Source organism: Ceratotherium simum, chromosome 7, assembly GCF_057802395.1.
Source record: "Ceratotherium simum simum isolate JZ-2026a chromosome 7, ASM5780239v1, whole genome shotgun sequence".
Lineage (NCBI taxonomy): Eukaryota > Metazoa > Chordata > Mammalia > Perissodactyla > Rhinocerotidae > Ceratotherium > Ceratotherium simum.
Genome location: NC_141906.1, coordinates 41,557,145 through 41,582,331, shown reverse-complemented (window position 1 = coordinate 41,582,331; position 25,187 = coordinate 41,557,145). Strand labels below are relative to the sequence as shown.

General features: G+C 44.6%; 1 protein-coding gene across 1 annotated transcript in view; it reads left to right on the top strand.

Moving 5' to 3' along the window:
- Window positions 1-7,211: 7,211 nt before the first annotated feature.
- The window catches only part of ME3 (malic enzyme 3), a 181,860-nt gene continuing 163,884 nt past the window's right edge, over window positions 7,212-25,187 (top strand). The window contains exon 1 of the mRNA XM_014790396.2: window positions 7,212-7,394. Coding sequence (XP_014645882.1) covers window positions 7,212-7,394 — 183 coding nt within the window. The remainder of the gene's footprint in view (window positions 7,395-25,187) is intronic.

Genomic DNA, 25,187 nt, shown 5'->3' with positions numbered 1-25,187 from the left:
AGAACTTGAAATTCATATTGACGAAAATCCAAGACAACAACCTGAAATAGTGACCTTGGTATATCCGTATTTAATCGTGCAAATTAAAGTGTTAAATAACATGCTGATGGAGCTCGAGTCTCAAAACCTGCTTTGAAACAGCAGGGTCAAGCCTGTAAAAAAATCAAAAGGTGTGTAGCTAATTCTGATGCCTGAAAAGCAAAAAGGTGTCTCTCCAGCCCATATCACTTGGATGCTGCTTGATCAGTTTCTGCTTTTACCCTTTGTAAACCAGCCTTTTAGATTTGAAACCAAGCCCCAAGTTCAAACTAAGGAGAACTAAATCCACTCGCTCTGAGAAGGGCGTGTATTCCCGATAACAAGTGGCCTGCACGGAACAATTGGTATGACCTGGAGGGAGAAACACGGACCTTTTGCTCAGAATCCAGTCAGTTTCACAGCCCAGTGAATGCTTGCTCTGTGGGCTGCCTGATGACACAGACGACATCCAGTGCAATAATAAACTACACAAGCTGAAGCCTAACAGGTGAGCCCACAAAGGAAACAAATTACATCTCTTTGAGGGAAGGCTCAGTGAATCCAGCAGAGGGATTTGAGGCTGAATAGGAGCTGAGGGGAGGGGTAGAGTGGTTAAATCTTGGGAGAAGGGAAAACAAAAATCAACTGAAGTGATGAAGAGCTGAAGAGAACCCAGGTTCATAGGAATAGCCTGTCAATCTCAAGAATTATATATACAAAAAAATGTACTTTAAAAACACTGAAAATAAAAATAATCCAAACTCTAGTAAGAAACTCAGGATTCCCCCAGAAAGGGAGGAATTATTATTATGACGATGATTTTTGTCCCACTGAGAAATAAGACCATCAGCAGGGAAAACCATTTTTTCCCCAATATGGAAGTGCATTGGGACCATGCAAAGTCAATGAGGAAGCGGGAGGATATGCTCATTACAGTTTAACAAGCTCGAGCCAAGGAGCGAAGGAGCTGGAGAAACAGCCCGTGGCAGGGGTCAGCGGGTGCAGGGGATGCTGAATGGGCCAGATGGGCGAATCACGCAGTGGACAAAGAGCCCTTCCCTTACCCCGCTGGGCCACCGCCCTGACCTCTAAACAAACACTGAGGGCACAAATTTGTTCCCCTGTATCAGCTGCTTAGCTCAGCAGCTGCTGTCATGGATTTCTGTTTCCACGTCTCGCCTTTTTCAAACAGTTGCCTTTTTGTCTAGCTTGTGTGTGAGGAAGGAGGAGGCTGAGGGGCCGGGAGCAGAATGGAGGATGGCGTGGTGGCTGTCAGATGACTGAGTGCTTGAAGGGAGTGTTTCAAGAGGGGCAGAAAATAGTCTTTTTAAACAACCTCTGGGAGATCCACAGGCCTAGAAAATACACAAGAAGTGCTGGTTATTCGTTCTCTCCCTGGTCACTCGGATCAAAGATATTTTCTTCTTGGAATTCCTGTTGCAGGGCAGAAGTGAGGGCATGTATGAAATGGATTATAAGTTTTTTGTACCTAAACCAGCCATTAAAATAAGGGCTGGCCTGTAGGCCAAGTCAGGAAGGGAATGGGGCCTATTGAGGATGAGCGGCAGAACTAAATGGGAATCAGGCAGGGAGTCTGATGAGAAAGAAATGCAGTATGTTGTGCCCTTCTATCTGGAAGCAATTATGTTTGGGACAACAGCTACTCTAGTAGAAGGCTGAACGAGTTTATACATGAAGATTTCAAAGTGTTTTTGTGACAATATGCAGGGGTAACTGAGTCTGGTGGGCCACCTCTATTACAAACGTGGTTACTTCAAAGATATTCTGTTCCTGTTAAAATTGGGTATTAAAAAATTATGGCAATGCAACAGAAGAATAGAGAAATCGAATGCAATGCACTAGAAAATAAGAAACATGTTTTCTTCTGCTACCCAACAAAATTAGTTTCTTTTCCCCTTGTGGCATTTTCAGAATGTCGGAGGACTGTGTATTCCCACGTAATGGGACAGGGGGAGGGTGGCAGGGAGGTGAGGAGAGGGAGAGAAGAGAGGGAGAATCAGTTACCCGGAGTCAGCTCCAAGGGACGGGGGTCAGAGGGACCGGACGCAGAGGCTCTGTGGCCCCATTTGCTCCTCCACGTCCCTTTGTGACTCAGGCCCCTTTATGCCACTTTGTCCTTCGCCATGCTGTGACTCAAATTCAGTTTGGCAGGCCGGTATTGCACAGAACCCCATGCTAGGTGCCATGTAGGATGCAAGGATGAATGATGAGGATGATGACTGAACATCAGATGACCACTGTACATTAGCGCTCGCCTGCACCTGGCCCGGCTAAGCACTTCCCAAAGGTAAGCCCTAAGTGTTCTGGCAACCACCATGGCCTCTGGAACTGAGTTTAAATTCTGGCCCACTTCACGTGAGTCATTTGACTTCTCCACATGTGTTTCCTCATCTGTAAAAATGGAGATAATAATTGTACCAACCTGTACCAGGCAGGGTCAGCCAAGAAGACCAGACCACACTAGGTGTATCTCAATAAAAAGAATTTAATGGAAAGAATTGGTTTCACAGGTACTAGGAGGCTGAATGAGAAGGAAGGGAGTGCTAAGGCAACCACAGAGAGTAACCGTGGGAAGCCGCTCCCCTCTCTAGGGCTAGAGGAACAAAGGGAAGAGGCCAGGACCATCAGAAGCTGGACACTTGGAGGAAGACACCCACTGCTAAGTTTGCAGGTGCCTGCTGAGGCTGGTTCTAGGATGTGGAAAAGGTTAGGACCAATGGCTGTTGGTGGGTGAAGGGCTGTGACTGGGGTGGGGGGATACTGAAAAACCAAGGTGGGAAGGAATATTAGAATACCAGTTTTATCCATGAGGATGATGGGGCTTAAACAGGTCACACAAAATGCCTAAGGTCACACAAGCTCACCACTGGTGAAGTCAGGTCTGTCTGAATCCAAAGCTGCTGCTTTTACCTCTATGAGCCCCTTTGAAGCTCAGAGAAGACAGGCATATAAATAAATCACTTCACAGAGAGACCGATTGTGCAAGTACAATAGGAGAGGCACCAACAACAGAGTTTGGGGAGCATGTGGGAGGGAGGGCAAGCTGCTTGGTGGCTGGAGAATCTGGGAAGACTTGCTGGAGGATGTGGTGTTTGAGCAGAGTTGTGAAGGAAGGACAGGGCTTCAACTGACAGGTGCTGGGCACAGAGGAAACTGAGCAAAGACCAGAGTGCAGGGCACGTATTTGGACTGGTGAGTATGCAGACAAGGAGAAGATAAATGTTTCTCACCATTCTCCTCTGGTGTAAACAATAGAGTTGAAATATCTCCAAATATTACTAGCAGCAATGAGAATTAAAGAGTTCTTTTAGGGCAATCATGAATATCAAATGTTGTGTAGAATATTATACATTTGTGAAGCAATGGGATTAGCCAAAAAATAATTAATTTTTAATGCACCTCCATTTTTTTTAACCCATACGTAGGGTCATTAAAATCTGTTTACAAAAGACAAATGGTCTTGTTTCAAGATAGCTGACTGAACTAAAACTCTAATTTGAAGCTACTTTGATTCCCTTTTAACAACGTACCAAATTTGGTTTCAATCAAGTCCAGTCCTTGGAAGGTTATGCACAAATTTGATTCAGATCAATTTTATTTAATTCAACAAACTGAGGGCGTCTTTTGTGCCAGGCACTGTTCCAGGTACTGGAGATGCAAAGAATTGTAAATGATGGTTCCAGTCCTAGAGTTCCTTCAGGACTCAGATAGATATGCACATCTCTGTAATCAGAATGCAAAAGCAAAGCTACTAAGGAATCCAGAAACTCCAGTCAGGGAGGATGGGAATGGGATTCCTTCCCTGCCACCCCAGGAAGCAGCATGACAACCATGGCAGAAGTCAGTAAATGCCACGTGCAGGGAGAGGGGCCAAGACAAACTCTGGAGACTCATTAGTTCTACTTAGTGCTGGATCAGGCCGCAGGGCTGGCTAGCTAAGGAAGTCAGAGTTGCATGGAGTTGGAAGAAGTTCTGGAATGCCTTCATGGCTCTGAACCTGGCCTCTGTAATCCAGTATTCAGCTCGAAAAGTAAGGAAGTTACCACGAAACCAGAGATGGAAACCACAGTGCCAATAATAATAGCTAACAGTTTCTGAGCATCCACTTCATGCCAAACACTTTAATGTTAAATGAGTATTGTATCTAGACTTGTAGTTACCAGTCCCCAGGAACCCTTCTCTCTTCTCCCTTTTAGTAGTAGACTCCCCCACCGAGCTGTAGTAGAGCACGTACCAGCTTTTCCCCTGGAGACAATATTTCCCGGGCTTCCTTGTAGTTTGATGCGACCATGTGACTTAGTTTTCACCAACAGAATGTAAGTAGAAGTAATGTGTGCCACGTTACTTCCCTAAAGGAGAATTGCTTGCCTGCCACTTCCTCCTTCCCCCTTTCCGCTGGCTGGGATGCTGATGTGGTATTAGTGTTTCCGTGGGGAGGAGGACAATGCCCTGGAGAAAACACTTGGGTCCCCCGACAGCTCTGTAGAACAGAGCAGTCACCTCCTCTTGCTACTGTCTTCTGCTGCTCCACTTGAACCTGCCTTTAGCACTTCCCTTTACTGTGGCCAAAGATCAAACATACACAAAAGAGAAACAATATCGTTAGAATTATGCCTGGGTTAAGAGAATATAGGGCACAGGTGGGGACATACGAGAGACTCCTATGTAAACTGTACACGCTTTAGTGAATAGATTGTATAAAAAATATATTGGCTTGTTTGGGAACCTTTGTTGTTTACATCCTGGTTTCTAGATGAGTTTCAAACGACTGAGGTTACCTATTAAATGTCCTCCGGGTGAAAGAACGGTCACTGTAACAAGCAAAGGCAGATTCGTTCAACAAACGGTTTTTGAAAATTTGCTTTACGTCAGGTACCAAAGATGGAAGTGTGCACGTGCACACACACACACACACACACACACAATCTCTACCCTCAAGATGTTTGTCAATTGGTGGGAACACATGCAAATAAAAACAGTGTTGAGAGGAAAGTATCAGTTAACACTCTCGGTTGCAAACAACCAAAAATCTGACTCAAACTGGTTTAAGAACAAAAAAAGATCATTTATGGGTTTCTGTAAATGGACAGTCCAAGAGTAAACCTGACTTGAAGCATTTAAACTCTACTGAATTATAATCTCCATGGACGGGCCTAGAAATCTATATTTTGCTCCTACCCCATCCCCCCACCAGGTAACTTTGATTGTGTTCTGGAAAGCACTGTTTTCTACAGATCATTAGAGCTGCAAATTGGAGACTGGACCAGAGAGGGGAGAGACTGAAGGAGGAGATGCTATTCCTGAGGGAGAGGTGGGAATCCTGAACCCAGGCAGGGGCAGCCCTGAACACGGTGATATCTGCTTTGTACTTAGAACAGGGCCAAAGCACATATTCTGAAGGCTGCTTGCACAGGGAGGAATAGAGGGGAGTCAGCAGAAGACCACGGCATCTGTCTGGCAGTCAGTCTGAGGGTTCACAATCCTTGTAAAAGTCGTTGTCACTTCCCTTCATTCACCCAACAACTACTTATTGTGCAACTACATACCAGGCTACCAGGCACTGAGCTAGGCAGTGAGGATACAGGGGTTTACAGGCAAAGACCCTTTCCTCATGAAGCTTACATTCTAGGGGGAGACAGACAATAAACAATTAGAAAAATGAGCTAATTACTGGTTGTGTTAAGTTCTATGAAGGGAAAAACCCTTCACTGTATAGTCCCTAGTGGAGTGGCATTGGATGGAGTAGAGGAAAAGCCTTTGAGCTGACAACTTTGTGGAGACCTGAGAGAATGAGCATTCCAAGTAGAGACAATAGCAAGTGCAAAGGCCCTGAGGTGAGAGGAGGACTGGATGGGTGGAAACACAAGAAGAGCAAGTGTGGCTAGAGCTCAGTGAGAGGGAGAGTGGAGTGGGATGAGCCTGAAGAAGTTGGCAGGAGCAGGCTATAGGATAACTCATAGGCCCCAAAAAGAGTTCGGATTTTATTCCACATACAATGAAACGTTTGCTTTAAAAGAAATCTCCTGGCAACTGTGTGGAGAAAGTGCAAAATGAAATTCAGGACCTGATAGACCTCAAGGCCCTTGTTGCCCCCAACAATTCATGGCAGGCTCCATTGGGTCCCCAGGAGCCCTCTTAATAACTATGGACCCCGTGTCAGCCATATCCAATAGAACTTTCTGCAAAGATGGAAATGTTCCATACCTGTGCAGTCCAATCCCACAGGTGCTATGTGCAAGTGGCTCTTGAGCACATGAAATGTGGTTAGCATGACTGAGAAACTGGATTTTTTAATTTTAATCCAGATTTTTAAATTTAATCCAAGTTTATGAATTTATTTAAATTCATGGAGCCACACGTGGCCAATGCTATTGTACTGGACAGCACAATGCAACACAGAGCACAGGGTGCCTGAGGATTTCTACTCTGAATCCTGAAGCCAGGGCCTTCCTCAAATAGTGGGAGAGTAAGAAGGTATGTCGATCCCTAAATGCTAAACCCGTCTGTGTGTTCCGCTTGTCAAGACGGAGAGGCTCAGGGGGCATTCTGAGCTTCGTTTTGTCCCTGGGAGGCACGTGCACGCGGTTAGGAAGCGCCCCACGCGCGTCCTCAGGGGAAGCCCCGCACTGCGAACGAAGGTTTCCGGACCGCTCTTTCCAGAACGCACCAGACTCGCGCTCTCGCGGCCGCCGACGCGGTCCAGCTATTGGCAGGAGGGGAACAACGCATCGCAGCGTCTCGCCCCGCCTGCCCCGCAGCGGGGCCGCGTAGACATCAGCTCCGGGTGCAGCGCAGGTGGGCTGGGGAAGGAGGGGACCGAGGCAAGCCACGGAGCGGGCTTGGAGGTTCGGGGACCCCTCGCTGCGCAGTCGCCTCTTCCTCTCGGGGATAGGGGCGAGGGTGACGCGGGCTGTCACCCGCACCGACTCTGCTTCCTGGCTTGCTTTCGCTTTGCCCGGCGCTTGGCGAGGCCTGCGCACCGCAAGCGCGCTGAGCGAGCCGCGCAGGTGGCCGGGGCGGGCTGGCGCCTTTAACCCTTCGGGACCCCCTGTCCTCTCCCCGAGCACGCGCCCCGGCTCAGGCTCGCTGTCCTGCGGCGCGCGTGGGTCCTGGCTGCCCGCAAGGCGCCCCTGACCTTGGTTTCTCCCCGGCGCCAGGACTGCGCAAGGACCATGGGCGCCGCGCTGGGCACGGGCGCGCGGCTGGCTCTCCTGCCAGGCCGGGCCTGCGGCGCCGTCCCGCGCTGGGCTCCCTGCGCGCCCGCCCGAGGCTGCCACTCCAAGCCCGGCCCAGCGCGCCCTGTGCCCCTGAAGAAGCGCGGATACGATGTCACCAGGAACCCGCATCTCAACAAGGTAACCGTCCGGGAGGGTAGGATGGCCCACGCCGCGATCCTGTGGCGGGCGGGGAGGGGCGCCCCGCCTCCTGGGCCTGGGAAGGATCCTCCCAGGCGCCCTTCCAGCGTTTTTCCATTTTCGCCTTGCAGAGGCTTGGTGTAACTCGGTGTGACTTTTTTTCTACCCCTCTTCTGCGTGGAAAGAGGTGAGCCTAATTTCTCTGCAAGAACAATATAGACTGGGTAAGGTCCTCATGGCCACTCCCACCTGGGATCAGATCTCCGCTTGATGCTTACCATTTCTGTTGATCTTGGGCGGTTCCTTTAACCTCTGTCAGTCCCAGTTTGCTTATTTGTAAAAGAGAGACAGTTGTTTCAGAAGTGTTGTGAGATTTAAAGAGAAAATGGAGGTAGAGTTCTTAGCACTGTACCTGACACCCAGTGAGAAAAAATATGAGCTAAGGTTATAATTATTATTCTAAGAGAAAGATTAATTTGAGAGCAGGGACAAGAAAGTCTAGAATTATAGAACTTTCAGACCTTGAAGGGGCATCAGAGATCCTAATTCCAACCTCTCCTTTTATAGATGAGAAAATAAGACAAAGGGAACTTGCCCAAGGTCACCAGCTAGTTAGTTCTGGCATCTCTGCTGCTGGAATTCAGATATGGATGTATGGTGCTGCAGTCAAGTTCAGCCCACTGCTAAGGCAGTGGGTAAGTGCACACATCTGTTTCTGGGAGTAGAGTTTAGTATTGTTGGTTCAGAGGATTGAGCTGAGAAAGATAGAATGGTGTTAAAACCCAGGAAGCAAGAGATCTGAATTTTGAGGCCTGTCTCCCTACACTTCTTCAAATTAACTTGGGCATGTCCTTTAATTTTTTGAGGTTCAACTTTCTCCTGCCTATGACAGAGCCACCATTCAAACCTCATTTTGTTATTGTGACAATCAAATTAATTACTGAATTTAAAATCGTATTTTAAATTATATAAAGTCCTTGATAAATAAGTACTACAAAATAAAATTTTGTCTCAGGATTGTGAAATTCAAGTGAGGAAATATGAGTGGAAAAGGTGTTTTTGATAAATGAGAACAATTATATAGATGCTAAGTATTGTGATGGGTTCCTGTGGAATTAATAGAAGCTAAGAAAAAAATCTTTCTTTCAACCTCTATGTATCATACTCACCCCTGCCTCCCCCAAAAGAGACGCTAAATCCTTTGTATATTACTACTTTGGTGTATTTAAGGTGTTTTATGGATTTGAATTACTTTGGTAGCAAGTGTTAAAAAACTCAACTCAAACTAGGTTAAGCAAACAAAAGCCTCCTTTAACTAAAAATATAAAACGAAATTTTATATTTTAACTAAAACTAGAGGAAGGGTTGCGGACAAGGCTTGACTCAGCAGTCCAGATGACATCCCTAAGGATGCAGGTTCTCTCTGGCTCTCTGCTCTGCTCCTGCAATGGCAGCTTCATCCTCAGGCTCCGTCTAGGGGAGTCTTTCACCTCGATGCTGCCGCAGTCCTCCATCTCCTGTTCTCACACCACACCATCCAGGGATAGAGAAACTCTTCTGGTAGTTTCTCTGGAAGACAAAAGACATTTTCTCTGAAGCCTCAGAAAAACAACCTTTCTGTCTCATTGACTCCGCTTGGATTCCCTTCTCATTCCCAAACCACTCACCATAACTTAAACCAGTCAGGGCCCACCCCCGGAGCTAAAGATAGGGTCTAAGGTGGGGCCACCAACACCCACTGGTTTAGAATAAAGGGAATATGGTTCCCCCACAGTAAATCTGTGTGCTGTCATCAGAAGGTGGAGGGCTAGATGCTGGAAAGCAAAACAATAAATTCCCACTACGGACTCCAATCGTTCTGACAATAACTGCCTTAGATGTACTGGCACGTTGCCAATCAGCACTTATTGCTTTATGAATAGTTAAAAAAATAAAGGAAGGGCTCGAACGTCTTTTTTTCAGTCTCAGGCTTATGGCTCCCTAAAAGCACTCTTGCCCCTGTCCCTTGTCCCTGATATAAATTTTTTCTCCCATGTAATATAAATGGGACATCGTCCATAAATCTAGGGGACCTGACCTTTTCATAACGTTAAAAATTTTTTTAAAGTCAGTAGATGCCGACCTGGGGTGAGGAAGGTATCTCGTGTGATGCTGAGAAGGCTGTTGGCATCCCCCGCTCACCCTAGGGAGGGAGAGGGAGCAATGGAGGAGTGGCCCTGCCTGGGAGCTGCTGCGGATGCCCTGCCGTTCCCCCGGGAGTGCTACCTCTCCCTGTCCTGCTGACCTCCAGCGATTAGAGAGTCTCCAGGGAAGGCTTGAAGCTTGGCATTTTCCATCAACCAGATAGGGAGACTTACTGAATTAAAAGAACAACTGAGATTATCACTGAGAGAAAAAAGAGAAGGGCAGCTTTGAAAGGGAAGCTGTGCTTAGTGGGCGGGTCTCTGGGTGGATTTTTTTTTTTCTGTGAGACTATGAGCTCCTCTGGGGCAGGGATTGAGTTTTATGCATTTGTGGCCAGCATGGGATAGTTCCTGAAGGATCTAGCAAGGACGCGAACCTGAAAATTAACATTACATTCTAGGATTGTGTTCGCTAGATTTGCATCCCACTTTTGACAGAGCGGGAGAGGCGTTTATGTTGAAGCTTGAAGGCAGAGGGTGATCAGGAGGTGGGACTCTCTGAAAAAAGAGCTACTGAACAGGCCAAGCATTGCTGCTGCTGTGCAGTCACTGGACGGGTCCCAGCTCTGTCATACCCTTGCTGTGTCATCTGTGATGGATCTCATGAGCATCTCTGCCCATGTCACACTACTGCTGTGAGGACCATGGGAGATAGCCCCTGTGAAACATTTTGAAAACTGTAAGGCGCTAAATATTAGATGATTATGTTGGCAGTTCCCAGAATTGGGGTTGGAAGGGCCCTAAGGGATGATCTAGTCTGGAATTGTTCAGACTACGGGTGACAAACTGTGGGACAAGAAATTAGCTTAGTGGGTGTAACCAGCATTTTTTATTTTAAAGAAATGGATTAGAATAGAATAAAAAAATAGGAAATGCATTAAAGTTAATAAAGATAAGTATTGTATCAGGTCACCATGTGAAATGCTGATTTTTGCTTGGATGGTAGCAAAAAAAAGTGTTTTTGAAACATTTGTTCTCATCCAACATCTCATTTTCCAATAAAGAGACAGGCTGAGGTCAAGCAACTCCACAGATTGTCATTGGTCGCAGAAGTGGGCAGAAGCAGCCTGCCTCCTAATTTTCAGTTCACTGAGTAGCGATGATAATTCTCATTCATGTCTGGTTTGGCTGGTTTAGACATATTCCTGATGATAACAGAATTGGAACTACATGATTCTGAGTTCCCTTCAGGAGTCTAGATTTTCTGAATGATGCAAATTCTCCAATATATCAACTTCTATTTCCTTTTTTGCTGATATTCTGCGTTTCTTTTCAAATTTAAATAATAACCTCTTCTATTGATCAACGGAGGAAATCTTTGATTATATGTTACAAGATATCAGCCACATTTTACTCACGTTAATCAGGAAACTATCAACCCCTTTTTATAGCGGTGTCTTCATAGACAGTATTATCTCCATGCTAGTAATGTAGCAAGGGGGCCATCAGAATGTTTCTGGCCTCAGCTTGCCTGTAGCCTCTTTTGGGGAGAGCTGTCCTAGCTCCACTCCCCAGACTAGATTTGAGTCCACTCCCATTTGTCGTATCACTGTGTGTTTATTTCCTTTGGGCACTGAGCACCGTGGTACAATAGCTGGTTTGTCTTCTACACTGGACCTTGAGCACCTGGAGGACAGAGACTCTGTCTTACCACACAACATTCTCTGTGTGTGACTTGAGATGCTCAATGAATATTTGCTCATTGATCTCAATCGAGTCATGACCCCTTTCCTCTCAGCTTTATTAATCTTAATGTCACTCCTTTACAGGTAGCCTGATGCTCTCATTGCCAAGAGAAATGCCTACAAATGGTCCACTTGGACAAATACACCTACTTGACCCAAATCTTCCCAGACTTCAGGGCATTTCACTGCAGGGGTGTGTAATTTCCCAGAGAACATCAGCCTCCCCCTTTGACCCACAGGCCAACAATGATTTTGCCATGAGTTTCCACTTACTTCCACCTGCTTTCTGCAATTTTTTGATCTCTCGAGCTTGATAGCTGGGAAAAGAATGAATGGAAAGGATGCTTAGTCAAATCACTGTGATGATGGACCAGTGCATTTCATGCAGTGAGGCTCTTAGCAACTACAAGGCAGTGCAGGTGACCGCCTTCCCACGTGGACTGATGCTTTTAGATCAGTGAACGTGTAGAGGCCTGGTGACCAGCACTGCAGCATTGGCTTCACACCTGAGGCTGCACAAGTTTCAGCTCAATCCCTTCCGTATTCAGGGGTGATTTATCAGACTCCCACACAGCTAAGATTTGCCTTTGGTTAAAGGATGTGTTTGTGTTCCATGCCAGCTTAGAACTTGATCTTGCCTCCTTTTGGTTGGGGGAGTCTGTCATCACACACCTGGCTCATTGGTCAGTCAGGAGATGATAGAATGAGAAATTTCTTGGTGATGCTGTTTTCCGCCCCAAAGGCAGATAACATAATATGTCTTCCTGAGACCTCTGCTTCAGATGTGATGTTGGATTGGGCCTCCTTGATCGAAAGAGAAGCATGGATTGTTAAGTAAACATCAGTTCCATACACAGCACTTTGCTCGAGACTTGAGCCTCATGTGCTGTGATTCAGGGCATTGAAGCTCAAATACCGTTTAGATATTTTAAGAACAAATGAGCTGAGGCAGGTTGGAATTAAATCTTTCCCTGTTAAACAGTGTCCTAGCTTCGTGGGATTGATAAGCATTTGATGGTAGGGCTTTGTGCTTGGAACAACTAAAAGAACTTGTGTTAGTTAGGCTAAAAGTTAGGCAACTGTAACAAAGTGAACCCCAAATACAGAGGCTCAGAAACATAGAAGCGTATTTCTCTCTTATGAACAAGGCTGAGTCAGCAATGGAAGCTTGATATGTGGCTTGATTTTGTTACTCTGTCATCCTCAGTGTGCATCTTACATTTCATGGTCCAAGATGGCTGCTCTAGCCTCTGCCGTCAATTCCATACAGAAGCCAGTGGGAAAGGGAAATGCCTTCTAAGGTCACAATTTGGACACTGCTAATGTTACTTGCACTCACATCCAGTTGGCCAGAACTTGGTCATATGCCACCCCTAGCTGCAAGAAACCTGGGAAATGTAATCTTTAGCAAGGCACCCATGTATTCAACTAAGAATTCTACACATTAAGGAAAGAGAATGGATATTGGGGAAACTGTCACAAAGTGTTTATCTGAAATGTTTATTTTTTCTTGTAAATTTTACCCCAACCTTTAAAATCCATTCTCTACATCCCCACTACCCCCAGCCTTGTTCATTTCTTCATCATCTCATGTCTAGATTATGCAAGAGGCTCCTAATTGGTCTTCCAAGGTCCAGTCTTGTTCCTTTCAGCCCACTCCTCTGTGTCTGTTTACCTCACCTGGAGAGGCTAAAACCTTGCACATATCCTTATCCACTCTCTTTCTTTCAGGCGCTGTATCCAATCCACCAGATAATCTTGTTGCTCTGTCTTCAAAATAAATCTGGAATTCAACCTCTACTCACCATAGGTCCCACCCTGACCCCTTCCGCCAACGTTTCTCTGCTGGATGATTGCAGCAGCCTCCTAGCTGGTCTCCTTGCTTCCATCAGTGCCCCTCTTGTTTATTGTCCACACAACAGTCGGAGTGATCCTTTTAAAACTAAGCTTAATCTTGTCACTCTTCTGCTCAAAACCCTGCAAAGTCCAAGTCCTTACAATAATGCCTTGCCTAATTTGACCCTCTCAGACCTCATCTTTTGCTACTCCTCAGCCTCACTCGCTGCCCAAACCACACTGACCTCCTTGCTGTTCCTCAAACACTCTAAGCATGCTCCTATGTAGTCTTTGCACTGGCTGTTCCCTCTTCCTAGAATTCTCGTCCCCTAAAGAGCCACATGGTTACTCCCTCACCTTGTTCAAGGCTTCTCACTTTCTCATTGAGACCTACTCTGACCATCCCGTATGAAGTTGTATACCATCCTTTCAGCCCTCTTGATCCTCCTTAACATGCTCTACTTTTCCCCCATAGTATTTGATACTTCCTAATGTATTATTTAATTTTCTTACTTATTGTGTCTCTTGTTTGCTGTTTGTATTTCCCCACTATAATGTAAGCTCCATACAGGCAGGGATTTTTGTGTGTTTCTTCGTTGATGTATCTGAGGTACTTAGAACAGTGCCTGGCCCATAGCTGGTGCTCAGTAGACAGTTATTAGATGAGTGCATCATTCAGAGAGACATCTGCTGAGGCTCCTTCCTCTTATCCCTTCCCTTCCATCTCCGCTTCCACCAAAGCCCCCTTCTTTCACTCTGGTACCACTTCTCCCCCAGTAACACCCTCTGTGAGGTTTACATGCCCAAGGTCACCTCTGTCTGGAGTGTGGATAAATCTCCCATCAGCCCTTTGTGTGCCCAGAGTCTCACTTCTAGTGAAGTCTGGAGGAGCACAATGCAGAGATGTTCACTCTTTATTTCCAGTTTTACCAGCATCAAACCAGCCCCGGGGAAGAAAGAGGCCCTATTCAAGAGACACAGGTGGTGCCTTGGAACCAGAGATGGATGGGGATGTTCTTGAGGCCCATAGAAAAAACAAAGGGGGGTTGTCTAGGGATTGGATTAGAGGTAGGAAACCCCAGCTTCTGTCAGCATCTCCAACTTCCTAGAACTCCCACCCTCTACTTTACGTCCTTGGAGCCCTACTCCTTGTTCTGAACCCCTCTGATTCCCCGTGCTGAAGCACCCATACTGAAGACAAGGGAAACCATGTTATGGACTGAGTGCCCCTCCCATTCGTATGTTGAAGCCCTAACTCCTAATGTGATGGTATTTGGAGGTGGAGCTTTTGAGAGGTAGGTAGATCATGAAGGTAGAGCCCTCATTATGAGCTCTTATTAAATGCTCTTAAAAGTGCTCTTATTAGTGCCCTTATAAAGAGACAGGGGAGGGCCGACCCCGTGGCTTAGCGGTTAAGTGTGCGCGCTCCACTACTGGCGGCACGGGTTTGGATCCCGGGCGCGCACCGACGCATGGATTGTCTGGCCATGCTGAGGCCGCATCCCACATACAGCTAGAAGGATGTGCAACTATGATGTACAACTATCTACTGGGGCTTTGGGGGGAAAAAAAGGAGGAGGATTGGCAGTAGATGTTAGCTCAGAGCCAGTGTTCCTCAGCAAAAAGAGGAGGATTAGCATGGATGTTAGCTCAGCGCTGATCTTCCTCACAAAAAAAAAAAAAAGAGAGAGAGAGAGACAGGAGAGAACCCTCTCTGCCATGGAAAATACAATGAGAAAATGGCCATCTGCAAGCCAGAGAAATGGTCCTCACCAGGAGCGGAATCAGCTAGCACCTTGAGCTTGGACTTCCAGCCTCCAGAACTGTGAGAAATAAATTTCTATTAAGCCACCCACTTTATGGTGTTTTCTTGTGGCAGCCCAAGTGGACTAAGACATCATACCAGGAAGCCCCTCATCTCTTAGGGGTCAGAAAATGGAGGAAGTGTGGGATGAGATGCCAGAAGGACAGGAGGGAGATTTGCTACTCCTGGAACCCAAAGCTGATGCTCAGAAAGTGTTTTCTCGTAAATATGTTGTCATAAATAGTTGAATTATTCTCCAAAGAAAGTATATTATGTGTTAGATTAGCATTTGTGTGATCATTATGAAGATTTCAGAAACGTTGGCTTATGTTTATGAATGCTTAATTCAAAATGCTAAGTGGAATCTATATCCATGAGTGTTACTGTAAAAAGATGTAACTCTGTAAAAAGACTTGGAAATAAATGTGTGAAAATGATTGTGTTAGGGCAGTGGAATTATGGGAGATTTGTTTTCCTCTTTATGTAATTTTCTGTAATGTTCCATTGTCTCTTCAATTTTAGGTTACAGTTTCGGTTGGGAATTGAGTTTCTAGAGCCAAGTAAATAACATTCAGACCAATGTTTGGAAGTTGACCCGTGTGTAACACAGGGGTGGCATTCTTGTCCTGTGGAAATCTCTCTAAAATAGTCTTATTTCAAGGTTTGCCTGCATATAATTAGTTGTCTTCTAGAGGCAATATGTTTAGATTCATGTAAGAAAATGTTAACATAGGAAGCTGCCACCTCTTCTCAAAACAGTTGTAAACAGCAATATCTAGATTATGTAAGCAGCAGTTTGGAGGCCAAATCCCATACAGAAATATGTGTTGTCTGGCTCAGTCTTGGGCCAGTTGGCATCAAAGTCAATCTAAGCCTGGACTCTCTATGTAGAGTTTCTGTGGACACCCTTTTGGCTCATCTCCAGTCTCCATATTCCCAGTTTCGCTTGGTCCTCTTGGGCCTTTGTAGGCTCTGGGGGTTATGGCTGTATTTTACTTTGCATTTTTGTCATTTCTACCAAAGGTTTCTTTTATCATCTACCCTCTTCTTTCCAAATGCCAGTCTTGCAGTGAGAGGGGATAAAAAGGCCTTTTGATTCACATGGCCATTGCAAAGCGGTCAGTAATGTGCAGCATTTTTGTCTGCAAAGACATGGACTATAGCCAGCTTCCAGACCTTCACTTTGATGTGTAGAAAGTGCATTGGGAAATCCTGTGGGGTGGGGTCTGACTGCCTCTCTGACGCAGAGCACAAAAGATGTTCTATGATTGTGTCAAGAAAATTGAAGGGATATCCTACGATTGGGGGTGCTGGCGAGGTCAGCGGTTAAAAGCATGCATTCATCCTGTACCCAAATGGTTGCCTGGCAGCCTGGTTAAAATACAGTTCCTACCAAAGGGATACAGTAGAGAGTAAAATGTACTCAGTCATTTGAGGAGAGGGATTTTTGATGGAAAGAACATCAGCTGAGGAACTTGAATAGGAGACAATCAAAGCTGCATTTGCTTTTAAAAGTGATATTGAAAGCTAGAGGGACTATAGGGGATAGAGTTGAATGAATAGCAACTTGAGAATCTTATTTTTTTAAAAGCATTTTGTCTGGACTCTGTGTTGTTGTTGGGTAGTGATCTGTACAAAGCCCAGAGCATGATTGGTCCTGAAACGTACTCACCTGTGGTGTAGAGCTCTGGAGACGGCAGACTCTGCTAGTTCCTATGTTTTGTTTTGCTTTGCTCTTTCAGAAAACAGAACTGGGGAGCCAACACCTCCACAAGGAGGCATCCCTTGGGAATTTTTGAGCTGTCCAGTGACTTCCGCAATAGGAGAAAGGCCGCCAGGTCCTCTCAAGACTAAAGTGGAGCTGGACCTCCACTCACAGTAGACAGTCTCCATTCTCTCTTTCTCTCTCTGAAGGCGGGATTGAGGATTCCAACCCAGACTCCATTATACTGAATTTCCTTCAATAGTGGAATGCCTTATGGAGGGAATTCAAGTAATAATTATAAGAGCTGGCATTTTTTAGGACATACAGTGTGCCAGGAATTGTTCTAAGCAGTTGCTATATGTTAACTCATTAGTGCAATGCCACAACCTTTTGAAGTACACTGATATATTACAGATGAGAAAACTGAGGCACAAGGAGGTTAGCTGGCTTAGCTAACTTGCCCAACGTCATGCAGCCGATAGTGGCAGAGCTGGGTCTTGGACCCAGGCCACCTGGTTTTAGGGCCCACATTCGCATCCTCTATGCTATACTGCCGCTTGCGGTGTGCTCTCTCACTGGAGACTAGTGCATGGAGGCTGATGCTCTGGGGTCTCGCCAGGTACTAATAGGGGACATTCCCTGCTGTGGCCCTCGGACTGGCTGTTATCACACCCACTAGCTGTCTTCAATCAGAATCTGGGAGTTGTAGGGAACTTTAAAGATCATTGGATGCCTTCTCATCACCCTTTAAATATGTGTAATTCTCCCAAGACTCGTTTGTTTACTTATTATATTTATTCAGTAGACATTTGCTGAGTATTTTAGGCAGTGGAAACTCAGTGGTGAGTACAATACTTCTTTTGCCTTCAAGGAGCTTATAGTAAAGAGGGGTGGAGGTGGGCACCAGTTGGTAAGCAGGCAGTTTCATTCAGCAGGTCAATGTCATGAGAGGAGCAGAGGTACAAGTGCTATAGGAACATGGGAGAGGGCTGCAAAAACACCCGTATGGCAGTGTTGTCAGAGCTGACACGGATGGAGGAGGAGCTGGCAGATGGAGGTGGTGGAGGAAAAGCTGTCCAGGTCAAACCATGAGAGAGAACGGCTCTCTACCTTAAAAGGGGCCTCATTTTCAGAAGCTAAATAATATTATAAAATCTCTAATTCTACAAATAGTTAATGATATATCTCCGGGACTTTGACATGCTCTTTGATTTTGTTCTTTTCCTTGGTTTTGTGTTGTATAACTTCAGGGGGCACCGTTAACATTGGGTTTGCTTATCAAAATCTTCAGCATACTTCAGGGCTCAGTTCTCTAGGGTCACCTCTGCCACACTGCCTTCCCTGATAGTGCCACATGGAAGTGACTCGTTCATCCTCTGCACTGCTTTGGCATTTAGCTTGTGTAGTCATGGCTCTTCTCCACATTTGGTCTCAGTATACATTTATAGTGTGTATGTCTGTCTCCATCTTGATGTCATATTCAGAGCCAGAACTCTGTCCTAGGCATTGCATGGCTGACACAATGCCGCCTTCATCGTGTACCCTCGATAACAATTAGTTACCTGAATCACTTTCACATTCTTTCCTGGACAGATCAGAAACCACTATGGTGAAGACTGATTATAGACAACCCCATCTGCCATCTCTCCTAAAATGATGGTGACAATATAAATTATATTTAGATCTCTCCATTAGAGCTTGGAGAATTTTGAAAGCCAAGAGAAATCTTTTATTATGCTCATGTAAATTTCAGAATCATTTTCTTAAAGAGAGTTTTCTGCTTTGATGTTGTGCCAGGTACACTTCATCCACAGAACAGCACCTTTATGGTGAGATTATATATTCTCATTCTTAAGGCTGCTTCTTTAAGAAGATTTAGACCTACTATAACTAGCAACAAATTAAAGGATTTTGGAGGTGAAGAAGGTAGTTACCTAGAATCAATTGTGTGTGACACCCCTTCCAGCCCCCAAGGGGCACAGTCCGGGACCAGGTGTTCGGCAGCAGAGCACACTGGCTACGATCTAGGGATTTGGAGTCAGAAAAGCCCAAGGTTCCAATTCCAGCTCTGCCATTCACTAGATGTGGGATCTTGGAAAGGCCACGTCATTTCTCTAAGCCTCAGTTTCCTCATCTGTAAATGGAGATGATAATAAAGTAGCACCCTACTTCATGGGGTGCTATAATGATTAAATGAAATCATGTATGTAAAACACATTATAAGTGCTCAATTAATTCTCAGTTAATCACATCTCTAAAGCTTCTGCTCCATTCCTAACACAGTGTGAATCCCCGTATGGGCTGCAGAAGAAGTCACAAACAGGGTAGGGTTTAGACCTGTTCCCTGCCCTCTCAAAACATCTAGTCTGGAAGGAGAGGGGAAGACGAAGGGATCCAGACTTATTCTCCCTGGGCGTGGATACATCTGATTTTGGCAGAGCTTGATAAGAGGAGTCAGGGAGGAGGCAGAATGGGTGGAGACATCAGTGATAATTTCTCTGTACTTAATGGAGCTTAAGTCAGATAATCTAGATGTTTTTCTGAAAGAAACTTAAAATATCTCTAGCACTGGAAAATTCAAGGGCCATTTGAAGAGCTGGTACTGCTGGAAGTTCAGGCTGGTGTTGAAGGGAGTGGCTGCCATCAAACCCCACAGAAATCTCAAGACTTTTATCCCAACTTTTTGACACGTTCTAACTAAGATTTTTAAAACTAATGCTGAAAAACAAATCCAAATTTAGCTCAATCTGTTTATCTCTCTGTCTATCTATCTATCTATCTTTCTTTCACCTCTCTGTTTATCTACCCACCCATCTATCCATTCATCTATCTATCTATCTGTCGTCACTACAACACTCCAATCTCATGAGATTATGATAGCAAAACAACAAGACAAGAGAAGGTCTGATATGGTGGTTTAACATAAAAGGTAAGATGTTTCTTCAAATCCAGCTAAATAGGGCATGGCTGGGCCCACTTCACCCAGCAGGGAGTTTAAGATAGTCCTAAAGTTTCCATACACTCTGCTGTGGATAATTAACAAATATTTGTGTATACATGTTTTAAATGAGCATCTCTCCTCTGTTAGAACTCAAGGTGAGCGTTCCTGAAAAGACTATTAAGACATCATCTTGTCCAACCCTTTGTCTTTGAACAGATAATATCCTAACATGTTACCACCATTTTACAGATAAGGTTTCAGAGGCCAGGAGGGGTTGGGTGTCCCACCCAGGAAGTGAGTGGTGGAGGAGGGCTCTGGCCCTTCTTGGGTGGTGTCCATCTCTTAGACCCACTGCCTTCGATAGGTAGCACTTTTCCTGCCACCTTGAAGTAGTGCCTGAGTTAGCCTCAGTCGACTTAAGCAGAGTGCTTTTGAGTCACTCCATAGAAAGGCAGAGAAGATGCTGTAATATTAAACATTGTCATATGTTGCAAAACTAAACATCTGCTGACGCAGTTCCTGCTGTCACTCCACGTGGGTCCGTTTATGATGAATGGGCATGCTCCCGACTCCCACCTTCAGGTGTTCTGTTTTTCTCTGCAGTAGCATGATCTTGAAGACATTCCGTAAACCATCTGACAGAAAGCTCAGCCCACATGTCATACTCTCCCTTTGTATCTCTTTTATTTTTGGTCTTTTCTAGCCCTTAATTATTTGTTTTGACTGGTGAAGTCACTTTGGGTCACAGGACAGTGAATAGCAATGCAGTTGCCACCTGATAAAGCAGGAGTTGAAATAGATGATGTGGAGAAAAACCTATTAATAGCCATTTTTAGAAACAGGCTTTGAAAGCTACCCATCAGAGCTGAAAGATTTCTGCTGTTTTCACACTCCAAGAGCTGCCAGCAGCTTCTCCTCGTGTCTGAGGAGCCTCAGAAGCTGCCTAGCCATGCCTGTGGGAGGTGATGCATGGGTGCTGGTGGGGCAGCCGGCCAGGTGGTGCCGGGAGGGAGGGCCTGCAGAGCACAGGGACAGTCCTGCTTCTAGTAACCAGCCTCGGCTGTAGGGCTGCAGGCTCTTGGACATCCTCAGCTATTCTTTAGTTAACTGAGCTGTTCAAAGTTCTGTGACCTTTTACTAGTCTGTTAGACACAGGGGCAACTGCCTCCTCTAGGACTCATAATTACTGGAATAATAATATTAGAAATAATAATAATAAACGCGTATAATGCCTATCATTTATGTATACTATTCTCAAGCAGAGAAAAAATTGTGAAGAAGGTAAGTTTTGCGTACAGCTCTCTTTCTTCTTGTTCCCATGGCCTTCTCTTCCTTACAGATTTCTATACAAGACATCCTGAGGGTCTTCATGATATCCCTAGGCTGCCTAGGGCTGCCAACCTAAGTGGGTCTTTTCATCTTATGGTCCTGCTTCCTGTCCTGGTTCTTGTCTCTTCTTTACTTCCTTCCCTGCCCCCCCCATCCATCTATCCATCCATCTGTTCATCTGTCTGTCCATCTGTCCATCAAATGTTTATTGAGCACCTACTATCTACCAGGCACTGTTTGGCATTGGGAGTAACATAGTAGATGTGACAGCTATGATCCTTCTCCTTATTGAGTATATAATCTAGTGAGAAAGACAGTAAGTAAACAACCAAAATTACAAAGATGGTTGTTGGTGGTAGGGAAAAAATAAACAGAGCAGTGTGAGAAAATAACAGAGGGTCTACTTCAGTGGTAAGGGAAGATGTCTTAAGAGGTGATATTTGAGAAGAGACCTAAAGAAAGTGAAGCCGGCCAGAGGAGAAGCCAGGGTAAGAGTGTTTCAGCAGAGAAAGCAGCACATGTAGTCTGAAGGCAACAAGCATCTTGATGAGGCAGGTTCTGGAAACTGACAGCAGGCAGTCCAATAGGAGCGTGATGAGCAAGGGGAGGAGTTGCCTAAGATGGGAGTGGAGAGGGCTCAGGAGTCAGAGCATGCTAGGCCTTGGAGTGTGTGGGATGTGGGCTGGGTTTCCTCCTCTGAATAACAGGACACTGTTAAATGGTTCTAAGCAGGGAAGTGATATGATCTGTTTTGCGTTAATAAAAGATCTCTCTGGCTTCGTGTGGAGAACAGATTGGAGGGGGCAAGAATGGAAGGAGGACCAGTGAGAGGCTCCTGTGGTGATGGGAGCCTGAGAAGGTGGCGGCTGGGATGTGGGAGGTGGCAGGGCAGAGGGGAGAAGTGGTTGGACTGGAAATAGAGTTTGAAGGTAGAAGGGACAGGACATGTCCCCTGTGTCCTCCTCCTTCAGATTCACCAGGACTCAGTCTGTATTTTCCCTGCCGTGCCACCCACCTTCCCTGCGGTTACCACCACTGTTTATTGCAATTACTTCCTATCCTTCCTCAGCATACTTCACAATAACAAGGAAACAGAATGTTTATACTCTACCTTTGGAGCTTATGAAGTGCTTCCTGATTGGTCATCTCCTTTGATCCCCACAAAAGCCTTGTGAGGTGGGCGTTATGAACTTTGTTTTATAGGGGGGACACCAGGACCCAGAGAGCCTAAGTGAGTTGCCCCTGGTCTCCCAGACAGTAAGGGGCAGCAATAAGACTCAATCCAGATTCCCTGAGACCATTCACTGGTTTATTCAGCAAACATTTATTGAGCACATACTGGGTTCTAGGCACTGTGCTGGGTTTGAAAAATAAAGGGATGAATCAGTTATGGCCCTTGCTTTCAAGAAACTTAGAGTTCACAGAAAGAGACAGATGTGCAAACTCATAATGTAATGCAATATTATAGGTTTTATATTAAAAGTATGTTATCAATAATGTCCTAGTAATTTTTACCTTGGTGGGGAGAAGGAAGGGTGAGAAGTTTTCTTAAAGTGGGTGACCTTTGATCCTTATATTAAATTACATAAATAATCCTTATATTAAATTACATAAATAGTGTAATTATTATTTATGTAATTTAATATGTAATTACTGTAATTACTATTTATGTAATTTAATATGTAATTAAATTATATAATTTACTGGCATAAAGTAAAAAGGAAGATCTGCTCTGACCGCTCTCCTGAGGTGACTACTTATTTTCCTTGGCGTGTCAGTGCTAACACCTAAAAGATGTAAAGGGATTCTCTGGATGGACAAGGTGGGGTAAAGATGTTTCAAGGAAATATAGCAAAACTGCATGGTATGTGGGTGATTCTGAAGGAGGACAGACTGTGTGGAGTGTTGGGGTCAGACATAGGTGGGAATCTGTGGTGGTTCTTTGCCTGGATGAAGAGTTTGTCCCTAGTCCTGAAGGTGAGGGGAACACTGGAAAGTGACTATGGGATCTTACCTGTAGACTGACCACTCTGGCCCGAGGGAGGGGACAAGAGCAGATTCGAGGAGACTAGTTAAGAAGGAATTCAGTTCCCATAAGGGAGATGAGGAGGGCCTGTTATGGCCGATGGTGAGGTGGACACAGATGTGAGAGATGGTAAGGAAGCAGAAGACTGTGTACCTTCCAGAATTCTTTGAGCTCCATAACAGAAGCAATAGGAGTACAAGATTTGTTGTCAATATTCAAAAAACCTAATGGAAATCTTATATTTGTCCATCATAAATTTATACAGTTTAACCAGGATATCACATTCCTTTGTATTGGCCTAGAATTAAGCAAAATAAAACTATTAATACTGGCTATCTCATGCCAGTGTCAGAAGTTCTACTTGGCAGTTATGTGTGTCTTAAATGTTGGAAAACTAGTATAAATGCAAGATTTTTCAAAGTATGGAATTCTTTCAGGAGTCCTTTGGGACTGGTAAAAATGTGAGGAGTTACTGACTTGGGCTTTCCTTAAGTGTTTTATTGTGAATATTGGTGTGATTGGGCTTTATCTAACCACCCATCCTTGTTCTGGTTCTGTTCTCACAAAGCAGCACTCTGGCTATAATTTTATCTCTCAAAGTGGAGAGAAGGCGCTGACTCAGCCAATACACGGTAGTAGTAGCAGGTATTTTTGTGATTATGGGGACATCACCCAGCTTCCCATACAGTAACTGGCATCACTGCCTCCCATCACAAAGACATGGGTGAGACACTATTTTAAATCTATAGGAGCTCAAGGGACTTCTTTCTTCTCTGTTTTCCCTCAGTCCTCTGGAAAAACATTAATTCTTTGCATTGAAAATGAAAAGAATGTTCATAGTTTGAAAAGTACGTTTTCTAGATGTATATTTTCTACAAGTATGTTTTCTATATTTTCCTTCCTGTTTTTTTTTTTTTTTTTTTTCTTTCCGTCCTCTATTTTTTTGAAAAGACTTAGGTGGAGGAGAAACAAGGATTTGAAGTTCATGTGATATGAGCCTTTCACAGATTTGGCCCTCTGTGGCAAAGTGTTGTCACTTTCTCCGTTGGCTTGAATTTCAGCTTGCCTTTCTCTTTACTGAGTCCTAGTTTGTCTTTATGAACCATGATTCCTGGAGAAGGAAAATAGAAAATCAGAAGCTTGCAGGAATGATTTTTTTTTTGGCTAATTCAACCCGATATCAGCCATTTGTCTAGGCAAAAAGCTGTTTAAAGACTTTTTAAAAGAGGTGAAGTTTTAATAGAATCAGCAACAAGAATACCATTGTAAGTCAGCTCTTGCTTTTCATACATTTTTTTTGTTATCAGCTGGACAAGGTCATCTGTCACATGATATGACTCTAACCATGAAGCTACAGACATCATAAAGTCCAATGATGAAAACAAGTTTTCCAGAATGAAAAATTCTGGGAGGCTAGTCTTATAGTCCCTGGAAAATTGTAAAAGATCTTTGGTTTTACACCGGGGGTTTCCTAAGTCTTTGATCTTGTGTAACTTACTCTGTGTAGTATAACTGTGTGGTTGTCTTTAATTCATCTCCTCTTCAAAAGAGTGAATTTTTATAATGAAGCCTAAATCTGTAAACATTTCATAATATTGTAGCTTCAAAGAAGGAAGGCTGTAAACACATTTGCATCCATTTAGCTGCTGGTTTATAGATCTGAGAGACTCTTCAGTTCCTACTTTCCACAGGGGAAGCATTTATTTCATTGGCTTTGTCTCTGAAGCATAGTTCCCATAATCTCACTCGTAGAGGAAGTGCTACATTAGCATCTTTGGTCAAATAACCTTTTCTGAGGTACTCTCCTTTGGTTTTTGTGTTATAATTCCATTAGTGTCTTAAACTGCTTTGTTAATTTTACTTTACTTTTTTATTTTCCTTACCAAGTAAATGAGAAAACTTTTCTCCTGCTTTCTTCTTTCCTACTTGGTGTCAGGACACGGTATTTAGCCCATTAGAGTTACATAGGGTTACTAAAAATTATACTTAATTTAAATATATGTCATGCATTCATTCTTTTTTTTTTTTAGTTTAATTAATTTATTTATTTATTCCCCCAAAGCCCCAGTAGATAGTTGTATGTCATAGTTGCACATCCTTCTAGTTGCTGTATGTGGGACGCGGCCTCAGCATGGCCGGAGAAGTGGTGCGTTGGTGCACGCCGGGGATCTGAACCCGGGCCGCCAGCAGTGGAGCGCGCGCACTTAACCACTAAGCCACGGGGCTGGCCCTGTCATGCATTCATTCTTTTGAGATGTACTAACATGTGCATTTCGTTGACCCC